This window comes from Mustela putorius, unplaced genomic scaffold (assembly GCF_011764305.1).
Source record: "Mustela putorius furo isolate JIRA1106 unplaced genomic scaffold, ASM1176430v1.1 tig00003845_pilon_pilon_pilon, whole genome shotgun sequence".
NCBI classification, from domain to species: domain Eukaryota; kingdom Metazoa; phylum Chordata; class Mammalia; order Carnivora; family Mustelidae; genus Mustela; species Mustela putorius.
Window position 1 is genome coordinate 47,004,848 of NW_025421998.1, and position 12,241 is coordinate 47,017,088.

Sequence of the window (12,241 nt, forward strand, 5' to 3'; positions counted from 1 at the left end):
CAAAATAAGATAAAATCTGATGCATCCATTTCATATTTCAACTTTTTATGTGGAGTTTTAGCCTATATTCTAAAACATAACTATCTTACAAACCATTCTACCTTTTACTTTAGTAACACAAATGGTCAAATCAATTGCAAGAAAAAAATTCTGTCTTTTAACACATGAAAAACTTATCTATTGCTGATTCTCTGACTTTGAATAAATTCATAAGCTTTATTATTGCCCATTAGAAGAGGTGTTTTGCTGACACAAAAATAAATTATATATTATCAGTAAATTCATACCGTAAGAGTTTAAACACACTGATTAGGCTAGACTGGTTAAAAGAACAGTTAGTGCAAAGTCTTACCACGCCAATGGAAAAGTAATTATTGATGATACTGTAAGGCACTGGGTCTCCCTTCTCATCTTTGTCATTAGGTATGACTTCAAACTTCCACCTGTCCAGCATGATTTCTGTGCTGTTTTCAATGTCTTTTAGGATTTTCATCAGATTCTCACCTTCATAACCTAATGAAAAAAAAATTATCTTGAGAAAAAATGTAACCAAATAACAAAAGCTGCATTTATATGTGTTTGAGTGTATGTATGCGGATGTCTCATTCTAAAGCCAAACAATGCATCCTAAAGCAAATTCTAAAGCAGATAAAGAATTCACTCTAATTGTAAGTTCATAGAAATATTTTATTTTTAGCTTTAATTTGCAACTCATACTTCTATCCTGTGGTGCCAATTCTCAGTATGGTGAAATGTCAAACGAACATCTCCACTTCATACTCCCCCCCAAAACTTTATATCAATTTATTCTAAAGGAAATTAATGATCTCCTTCAATATCTTCTCCTGTTAATTCTCTTACAGACAGACAACACCCTCAGTTGTGGAAGTAAAAAGCTTAGGTGAGATTTCAGACTTGTCCCTTTCCATCCCTTAGTGACCCTCATACTTGACTCTCTAGTGATACAGAACAATTTTCAGTCTGGTCCTTCTCTTTTCCATTTTATGTCATCTCTTCTCTTGTTCTATATATCCAGAGTCTCCCTTTTCTTTTGGTTGCCTTGCTTCTGCTCCTGCTGCAAGTTTTATATTTGACAACACTTCTTTCCAGAAGCCACCCTCCCAAAGTAATGGATTCTCTGAAGTTCCACAGCGCACAGTTCTCCAAACTAGCCCTAGCTACCTCCAAACTAGTGTACAACTAGTACAACTAGTACACTCCATTATAGTTATTTGCATCTTTCTCTATAAGTTTCTTTTACTAGGTCTGCCCTAGAGTAAATGCTCAACAAATCTAGTTTTGATGGATCTACTGCAGATAATCAAGATGGCCTGAAATGAAACTTATTATTTAATATTATATTTTCTCATAAATGTATCTATCTATATAATATTATAGTTCAAACTGTAGCCTAATCCTTGTTGTGTTAAAGTTTGCTTTTTAACCTCCCTAAATAGTGTCCTCCTCAGTAAAAACTTCTGCTTTTATGAGAATTAAATGAGAAAATGCATAGAAATTCTTAGTACATGAGGCAAAAGAATAGAAATTTCTCAACTATATAATGATAACAGAATTTGAATTATTATACTGAGTTAAATAATACATTTCTCTCTACCTCTACACACAGACACATACACACATTCTTGAATTGATATTTTGAGTTGGAACAATATTTTCATAGATTTTTTTCTGTGTTCAACTTTGGTCTATATTTTAATACTGTATTCATTGAACAAGGAAATGCCAGAGGCTATGAGTCCTCATTAGAGGTGTTAGCACACATAACATTGGAAAAACTAATTGGGTTAAGAGAAGAAGCACTGTAATATGCCAACATCCTCTAATGATAAATAAATTACATTTATGGTGTTATTTGTTGAATTAATTATTAGAAGTTCAAAGCAGCCAGAACCTAGGAGTGCCTATTTAAGCGCCCACTATTACTTTTTATCTTAAACAGGTAAAATATTTATGTACTAGTTAATACATACAACAAAGAGTACAACAAACAATAACTAGACAGATATAAGCATTAAAAGTACCAAACGGTATTTTAATAGATGTTATGTTGCATTTTTATAGCATAATTCAAAAACTATGAATATAAATAATAATTAGTGTATAACCATACTCAGTACAAACACTGAATTATTTAAAGTACAAGATTATAATAATTAAACTTATGCATATGTCATATTTTTTATGGTTCAACGCTCATTCTCAAAGTTTAACTTTTAAATTTTTAATTTCTTTTAAAAATAATAAATATTGACCTCCAAATAAATTTTATGTATGTTTTCTTCATTGAACTGAATAAAAAAGGTAAGTATATTAACCTCTTTTGCAAATTCTACTCATTTGAATATAAGTATGATGCTTTTCAGACATAAATGGATTTGCAAATATTAATGTAATATAGTATAATATAGCATGGAAGTACTCTATAATATATAATAAAATAAAACATAATATTTATATATATACATTCTGGAGATATACAAGCAAATAATAATTATTTAAATAAAATTTTAAGCTTATTCCCAGTTACATCTCAAGTTAATAATAGCATGGTTCAATATAACACTAGAAAAATATAGGAACAGCAGCTGAGCAGGAGAAAACAAGGTAGGAATGGATTGAGTGAAGATTAATTACCACAGCTAGATTCTACAAGTGCCACTCACCTTAAAATTTTTAGAACTGGTTATGTTCTCTAAGTTTTTATGGATAAGTATGAAAAAGGCTAGTATCAATAGCCTTCTAGCCAAATAAAAATGGAAAGATATAGGTCATAAATCTATTTTGAGAATCACAGCAACTGCAGGTCAGAGCTAATTTACAAAGATAACAAATTCCAAATGGTAGTCTCCAATTTAACAAATACCTATACCCTACTTGTATTTATCTATGCTCAAGCTTGTTCAATAATGATTCATAGCTATAAATAGGATTGCAAAACTTGAGATCATTTTTTTAAAAAAAGACATATTAAACTTACTAAATATAGAAGTAAAAGCTTATTCCCAGAAAAGAATGATGTTATTTTGCTTCCATTATTTTGATTTAAACCTACAGTCCCTCTAAGCTAAGAAACAAAATAAAAATATAATTAGTATTTATTTTCTATTTAAAGGTACAATGTTATTACCGAATCTATCTAAAAAGGCACAGAAATGTTTAAAAAGGAAAGTCACTTAAAGAAAAGCAACAATATAGATTTGTCAGTGTGTGTTCCATCTAAAATTCTTACACTCTTACTCTTCATGAAACATTCTTCCTGCTGTAATCCTAAATTTTAGTTAGACTAATTTTAGTTAGAAAAATTGCAAAGAGAATTTAAATTAAGTATTTGCAAATGCCCTAGGACATCCTAGATTCTACAGTGTTACATTTTTCCAAATACATTCTTGTAAAAATAAGCTTCAAGTAAAAAAAAAAAAGCTTCAATATATTCCAGTCAAGTCAATACTCAGTGACCTAAAGTGAACCAAATGATTATTGGTTGAATAAAGTCCTTTCCTTCCCACATACTAAGCATGATGATCTTTGTTACAAATACATAAAGTTCTCAGCACAAACACTAGGTAAACAATTTGATAGGTTGGTATAAGAACCTACATGTCAGGCACTATCATTTTTTTCAAGCTCTAATGAGGAATCTGAAGCCCATGGTTGGTAAGCAACTTGCTCAAAGTTAGATACACACCTGGCAAGAAATAATCACACTTAACAACAAGTTTCTTTATTAGTAAACTCTACCAGATGGTATCTGCATTTTACTAATCATTCAACTTGGGCATATTACAGTCCCACTTATTACCTTGGTTTCCCCAAAGCCTGTCTTCAATCCACAGGCAGGTTCTACCAGGCCTTCCCTAACAGGAGAACTGCACTGTATCTACTTGTCTCATTTCCATTACTATCACTCTGCTCCAGTCCATTCATTCTCTAATTACAAAAACTCTAACACAAATTCTTATTTGGAAAACTCTGATTCTCTACATTTTCACAATTTCTTAAGTTTCTTAAGTTTATTTCATACCTCCCAATTACTCTGGTTTTGAAAACATAAATGTCATTGTGTCATGGTGCTTTTGAACCCCTTTCCAAGCTTCACTCTGTGCTTCAAGTGCAATCAAGTAAAATTCTGAACAAGACCACCAAGCCCCTGCAATATTTGGTTCTTGATTGTCTCTCCAATCTCATACTAGTCACTCTTTCTCTCACCCCCACTCCATACCTACTGCCTCACAGACCATTTAAGAATCACATCAGCCTTCCTTTCCATTTCAGGAGCTATTCTTCCTTCCTTACCTATTAAATCCAGCTTAAATGTTACTTCCTCAGAGAGGACTTCTTGATCATTTAGCTCAAGAGTTTCCCTCCTCTATTCTCTAAATATGTTTGAGTCTTACATATTTATTTTGTAATTATATATTTTATTATTCATTGATTTATTGTCTGTGTACTCAATGAAGGCATAATCTCCAAAAAGTAGGAACATTTTATTTTTCACTCTAAACCCAGCACCTAGGACAGTATCAGCCCATGCAAGGCACACACAGAGAGTTTATTATTAATACATACTTTGGCATGTACTATAATTTGTGCACCTTTGACTACTGATAACAATATATCTTAAATTGTTTTATAAGAAAATCTTTAGAAGATTCCCCGAATGGAAATTCTATGTCATTTTTGAGATTGGAGCCATTTATGAGTTTGGAAACTAAATGAAGTCATTAATTTTCAAATATCAAAAAATATTTTTCAAAAGAATACACAAGAAGTCACATGTGTGTTCTCCTCCCTTTAATCAATATAGGTATGTACGCACTGGCAAATACAAGCATCTTATAAGCAGTGGTGCTATCCATCTGTCTGTCTGTCTTTAGATTCTATGAGATTTAACTCAGTGTTTCATGATATTCTTTTACTAAACTATACCCTTAATGAAAATTACAAAAATGTCATATATGGAGATTTTAACTTAGTCTTCAACTCTGTCTGTTATATACATGTACACTTACATACACATACACATATACAAAACACAGCTTAGAGTTTAGCGGTTGGTTAGATAACTTATGGAAAAGTTGTTTTCACATTTTTACTGTAAATCAGAGTTACTTAGGAAGTTTGTTTAAAAAGAAAATCATCTGCCCAGGTCCACCCCAGAGATTTCCATTCGGCATATCTGGGGGGAGGTCAGGCCACTACATTTTTAACAAGCTCCCCAAGGGCTTCTCATTCACATTGTCTTAGCAGACACTTTTTAAACTTCTCTAAGTAGACACTTTTTAAACTCTAAGCTAAAGTTACTCAGTTTCAGTTCAGTTTTTCTTTTCTTTGGCATCTTCTGGTAAGCAGAGCCTATTAATGTTATGTCAAATTATTTTAAGACCTTTCGAAATATTCCCCCCTTACCCTGTATCATCCACACCATTTTGAGTTCCTTGAATATGTTAAGTCCCTTCCTACCTCTGCACCTCTTACTTCAGATTCTTTCTACCTCTTAACTCTACCTTCAGTTCTATATGACTGTCATTATTCTATCCACTAGGGTTCTTATGTTATCTTGTCATTTCCTCCAAGACACCTTTTGCTTTGTTGGTTATAGGTTTACTTGTTAGTAGGAGGTCTCACAATTTACTTATGACTATGTGCCACTGGAATTCAAGGCCTCTTTGAAGGTAGACCTTGTTTTTTGTCCTTAACCTTATACCCCAAGAAAAGAACACACCCCTTGTTATAAAGTAGATCTCAAAAAATTGAGTGTTATTTAATGTATTCATTCCTGAACAAGTCATTGTGATTCAGCCTTACCGGTTTTTTTTCCCTTCTTAGTGATTTTTCTACACAACTCAGATTAAAAATCTAAATATTACTTTAGAGTTAATCAATGATTATCTCATTTCTTAAGTTAGAAACCCCAAATCAAGGAGGTTGAGAAACTTGCCTTGCCCATCAAGTCTATAATTAGTATCAGATTAAAGGACAGCACTCACAGTCTAGCTCTTGGTCCACTATTTCCCTCTCTACCCCACACTATTGTTCAAAATTATATACTGTACCTCTCACAACAGTTGTATTGGCTAAATTCACATGGAAGCTGTCATATACTAAAAACGATGGGCTTAGTTTGGGGGGGGGATGCTCTGTACTGTATTACTGTTTTTTAAGATTTTCAGTATCTGTTTTACCTCCTCCCCATCGCAGGCATCTTGCTAGATCATTGCCGGTCCCAAGAGGCAGAATGGCAACTGGAGGATGCTTGACAACATTAGCCTTTTCTGTGGAATCAAAAATTAAAATAAAATAAAATGAAATTTTGATCACAGATGGAACAACAGTAAAAAGACAGCTTGGCATGAAATGAAGGCATTCCACTAGGTACCTAAAAGCTGGAAAAGTTATGTTTTATATCTATATATAATTAGAAAGTAAGATTAATTTGTATTTATAAAACACATATAAATACCATAATTCACAAAGTGATAGGAATTTTCAAGATTTGTGTTTGAAGAAAGCCTTTTAATATCTTAACCCAGGGGATGCTTCGGTGGCTCAGTTGGTTAAGCGTCTGCCTTTGGCTCAGGTCATGATCTGGGGTTTTGGGATCGTGTCCTGCATTAGACTCCCAGCTTAGTGGGGAGCCTGATTCTCCCTCTGCCTGCTGCTCCCCCATTTGTGTCCATACACTCTCTCTCTCTCTCTCTCTGACAAATAAATACATAATATCTTTAAACAAATAAAATAAAATCTTAACTCAATTAAAAATTTTAGTGGATTTAAGATCATGGAAATTTCAAGGATGCAGATAGATGCACCATAAGAATATACTAGAGGAGAAGGGAGTTGAGGGAAATTAGAGGGGGAGATGAACCTTGAGAGACTATGGACTCAGAAAAACAATCTGAGGGTTTTGAAGGGGGCGGGGGTGGGGGGAGTTGGGTGAGCCTGGTGGTGGGTATTATAGAGAGCAAGTATTGCATAGAGCACTGGGTATGGTGCATAAACAATGAATTCTGTTACACTGAAAAGAAATTAAAATAATAATTATATATATGTGTGTGTGTGTGTGTGTGTGTGTGTGTGTGTGTGTATACACACACACACACACACACACACACACACACACGGACAACACCAAAGTAGAGGTGGGGGTTCCTATAAAAAACTATTTTACAACACCTTCTCTAGGTACATTTCAATTTAAGGAATAAGACATTTTGAAAAATCAAACTCTTAAAAGCTAATAAAATGTTGAAAATGTTTCACTATGTTGTTCCTACACATGGTGCTGCTTTGGGTCAGAGCAAGCGATGTAAGAATTGGGTAACTCTGCAATCAGCAAGTTTTCTTTGAGATTAAGCTTTACAGAGTGTAATACTTTGGGCTTAGAGCAGTAAAGATCTCTGCCATTGAAATTTCACACATTTTTTAAGACTTTATTTATTTATTTGAGAGAGACGGCACAAGCAGGTGCAGGAGGGGCAGAGGGAGAAGGAGAAGCAAACTCCCCGCTGAGCATGAACTGGACACAGGGCTCCATCCCAGGACCCCGGGATCATGATCTGAGCTAAAGGCAGACGCTTAACTGACTAAGCCCCCCAGGTACCCCAAAATTCCACATGGTTTTGTTTATATGACTGTTTAAGAGAGAGAGAGTGAGAGAGCACATGCATGTATGTGAACAAGCTGGAGAGTTGGGGGAGGCGCAGAGGCAGAGGGGGACAGAAAGTCTCAAGCAGACTCCATGCTGGGCAAGGAGCCCCATGTGGGGCTCAATCTCACAACTCTGAGATCATGACCTGGGCCAAAACCAAGAGTCAGTGCTTAACCAACCGAGCCACCCAGGCGCCCTCACATAGCTTTGTTTAAACCATCATATGCCTTGAATGACTCTCACAAACATATATTACTTTTCCTTACTTTTTCTACTTTCTCAGCCCCTCAAAGTGAGTATGTGTCTATGTGGAAGAATGGGGAAGGAACAGACTATTTAGGGATGGATGTGTCATGGTATAATCGCCAAGGCTTAGATTTGAGCTAAAATAAACTCATAATATCCTACGTTTTCACTAAAATTCTCACAAGTATTCAGACTCTGTTCAAGCAACTCTAATTTCTGAATTCTGGTTTTCTCCTTAGATATTGCATATTATACTATTTATGAATTTAACTGGAAGGTCAAAGAACAGAATTTTCACTGTTCCTTTAAAAAAAAATTAGTAGACTAAAATCATAAGATGCTTACCAAAAAGTATGCTGACAACATATATTTACTTTTAATTTGAATACTTCTGTGTGCACGAAAAGATAAAATATGTTCACCTACATTAACTTAATAAAAGTGTTTCAGTTTACATAGGCGGTAAAAATTCCTTTGAACAAATTATCTCCCTTCTGTGAAAGGGCCCCATTAAAAAAAAAAATATATATATATATATATATATATATATATATTTGAAGGGCAGGCAGGCACAAGCAAGAAGGGCAGAGGGAGAATTTCAAGCAGACTCTGCCTCACGTGCAGAGCCCAACAGGGGCTTGATCTCAGGACCCCGAGATCATGACCTGAACTAAAACCAATAATTAAATACTCAACCAACTGTGCCATCCAGATGCCCATGACACAGCCCCCTTTTAAAAAAGAATTGGTCAATAAAGAAATGGAAATTTGTTGGAATTTATCTCCTAATGAAGGCCAATTCAGGATTATTTTACTGATCAGCTAACTGTCTCTGAAAAACCAGCTAATTTTTCTAAATCCTCAAGCTTTTGTGTACTTGTCTACATGTTATCCTCAGTCACGTATCTGCTTTGCTTTCTCATAAAAATAAAGTTGTAAAAACTTAAGTAGAGACACAATCTAGGTTAAGGTTAAAAGATGAATAAAAAAATAAAAGGTCAATTTATAGCTCTCTGATCCCATTTTAATTATTTAACTTCTCCACACCCTACAGTCTCTCTCTAAAATGGGATTATCTATATTGTGTCACAGAGTTGTGAGAATTAAGATGAATGGGGGCTAAACTCTTAGCACAACATCTATGCCAGAGTACATAATAAATAAAAAATAGCTATGGTAATAATAATATGGATGCATAAGCTAAGAATGTCCACAGATGCTAAGGTTTTGAGGCACCATGCTTGAATAAAATAACCACATCTATTTGATGTAAGTTTTATCACAAATACTAAGATTTTCTTTGACTTAGGGCAAAGAAACAATGGAATTTGTAGAGCCTGATTTGAAAATAGCTCTGAGGGTTTAATAAATTCCACGAGAAGCAGATTTAAAAAGAAAGATTTCTAGATACTTGTAAATTATTTTGTCAATTAAAACTTTGAATTATAGAAAACTCATTAGATCAGTGCAACAATGCCAGATGTCCGATTATATCACTGTAGCATACAAAGATATCAATGCATTAATAAAATAAATAAAATATACAGAATTTTAGGTTACCACTCTCACCCCAGCCATGTTAAGTATGTGTCTTCATTACCTATGCAGTCCAAAATCCACCCCACGGTTCCATCTCCACCACAGGCTAACACTCTGAAATCAGGAACATCACGAAAAAAGTTTAACCTGAAAAATAAGCATGTTATGGCACATGATTGATATTTTAATATTGGAACTTGTAAAGTTTTTTATTCTTAGCATTTTGTCTAATAAGAGACTTTTGTACTTGATAAAAAATGTAAGGTAATCTCAAAATTTTATTGAAAATTATTAAATTCTTATGTAGAATAAAATTCTAAAATTAAAGAATTAATATCTTGATTTGAACATATATTCAATATGTATTTTTTCTTTTATCAACTCTAAAGTTTAAAAAACAAAACTTATACATTATAATGATTTTTATTAAAATATTCTCTTGAGTGTGATCTGCATTTTACATTTACTACATTTTACATTACTACATTTATTACATTACTACAAAGTGACATTTACTACAGCATTTCACTGGATAATTTTTATTAATCAAAAATTCTCTTTTGAGTCATTATATACATACAACTATAATGCCAGCAAATGTGTCTTTGAGAGTTTTCGGACTCTTCCATTACTGGAAGAAATTGATCACACTGCTTTTGGGTTCTGTTTCAGTGATTCCTTTGACATAGAATTTGCAAATGGGAGCCAGGCTTCTCTTGTCTTTTGATATGGCCCTCAGTGTTTGCTACCTCTGAACACTCAAGCCTAACTGCTAGGTGGGTGTAATAAACGCCCATAGCATCTTTTACTATTGCACATAGCACTATGCTTATTAAAGCAACCTACTTTGGGGAAAAGTTAAAAAGGCAGGTAACACAGCCAATTATACAATTGTACATGCCTACTTTCTTGCAATAAAAAAATTAAAAATTTTTGCAATAAAAAAAATTAAAAATTAAAAAAAAAATTGAAACAACACAGAAATATGTGGAATGTGTCTGTTTACCTCCCTTGCCCAGGGATAACCACAGGTAATATAATATGCAATCATCCAAGAAATTTTTCTATATATTTACATATGTGAATATGCACATATGAATTTTATTAAACACACATTTTTAACATCAATAGTCTCGTGCTATACATCCTTTTAATTGTGTGCATTTTTTTAAAATTTAAAAATATCTAAGAGATCGTTCTGTGTCAGCTCACACAATGTTGCAACATGATTTACAATAAGTGAATGTATTACATAAGTTATTCACTGTGTGATCAAATAAACCCTTTCTCTTCAGGTATTGTTGAACTATTTCTAGTGTTTCATTATTACAAAAAATAAGCATTACAGTTAACACTATTTGAAGAACATTTATGTGAACGTACACATATGTTTTGAAGGCTAATCTAGAAGGGAAAACTACTATACCATCATACTACTCTCTGAACTGTTTCTGCTATAGAAGATGTGTCAATTTCTCTCAACTCCAAAACACTACTTGTAAACAACTTTATGATATTTCTTCGATATAATGAAAAACCCAATTGTGCTTTTATTGTAAAATCACACATTCCTGTTTGCGAGTATGTTGAGCATATTTTTGTAGGTTTACAAGTATGTGATATCTTCTATGAACTGCATCTTCAAACTCTTGCCCATCTTTTCTACTGAGCTGTCTTTTATTATTGTCTTATAAATTCTAAATGAGTGTTTTCTTTTAAATTAGCATTACTAGAAAAACATTTTGTTAAATAAAAACAATGCATAAACATAATAGAAATATATAAAATAAAAATTAACTGAAATTCTGCTGCCTGATATTAAGAGCAATGAATATTTAGAATATCAGACTTCCACATATTTCCTTAGGTATTATATTGTAGATACTTTCTTTTTGTTAGACATGCTGCAATATTCTCTTTGCGTCTTTTATAATGGATATCCATTATAATATCCATTGTAAAAGACTCTCCTTGAGTCTTTTATAATGGGTAAATTAAGTACCTATGTACCAACTGCCCACCCCAGTGGGAGAACATTCCCAAAAACTTACATAGTCACTATGCTCTTTCCCTTTAGCATCCTTTTTCCTCATCCACAAAAGTGAGCACTATTTTAAATTTTCGTTATCATGCACATGCCATAGACAACATTCTGTTCACTTTTTGCTTTCCACTTGGTATTGTTACTAAGACTCAATCATGTGATAGCTAAAGTTCTCTCCATGTATATTTGAAGTTATTTCATTTCTACTGTTAATTATCATATATGTGAGTGTGCCTTTTTAAACCCATGTCAATGGACATTTGGATTGATTAGTTTATGTTTTTATAAACACTGTATTATTGGACATGCTTCCTAGTGCTCACGGACAGTGGTTACTTTTAGAGTAGGGTACACTTTAATGCAACTTTTTGTTTCCCAAAAAAGTTGTACCAATGTATGCATTAATTCTCAACATAGATATTTGGCTGAGTACATTATCTCTAACACTTTTAATGTTACACTTCTTAATTTCATGGGTTTCCTCTTTTGCAAAATGGTTATTCATGACTTGTTTCCTTTCTCTACTCCTTTTTATCTTTGTTGATTTGTAAAAATTCTTTACTTGTTCTCAATTTTAATACTTTTTTACAAATATCTTCTACAAATTGAAATTTTTTAAACTTTAATGTATATTTTAATAAACAAGATTTGGTTTTAATGTATTCCAATTTATCAACCTTTTCATAAGTGGTTAGCACTTTGACCTGGGCTGTGTAAGAAAAGTCTCCCTACTCAGAGGTCAG

General features: G+C 33.2%; 1 protein-coding gene across 5 annotated transcripts in view; it reads right to left on the reverse strand.

The window, feature by feature from the left end:
• DGKB (diacylglycerol kinase beta) overlaps nucleotides 1-12,241 on the reverse strand; it is a 697,837-nt gene that overhangs the window by 391,295 nt on the left and 294,301 nt on the right. For all 5 annotated transcript variants that reach the window (XM_013051698.2, XM_004743409.3, XM_004743408.3 and 2 more), the window contains 3 exons: nucleotides 9,516-9,601; nucleotides 6,204-6,293; nucleotides 353-513 (listed from right to left, as the gene is read on the reverse strand). In XM_013051698.2, coding sequence (XP_012907152.1) covers nucleotides 353-513; nucleotides 6,204-6,293; nucleotides 9,516-9,601 — 337 coding nt within the window. The remainder of the gene's footprint in view (nucleotides 1-352; nucleotides 514-6,203; nucleotides 6,294-9,515; nucleotides 9,602-12,241) is intronic.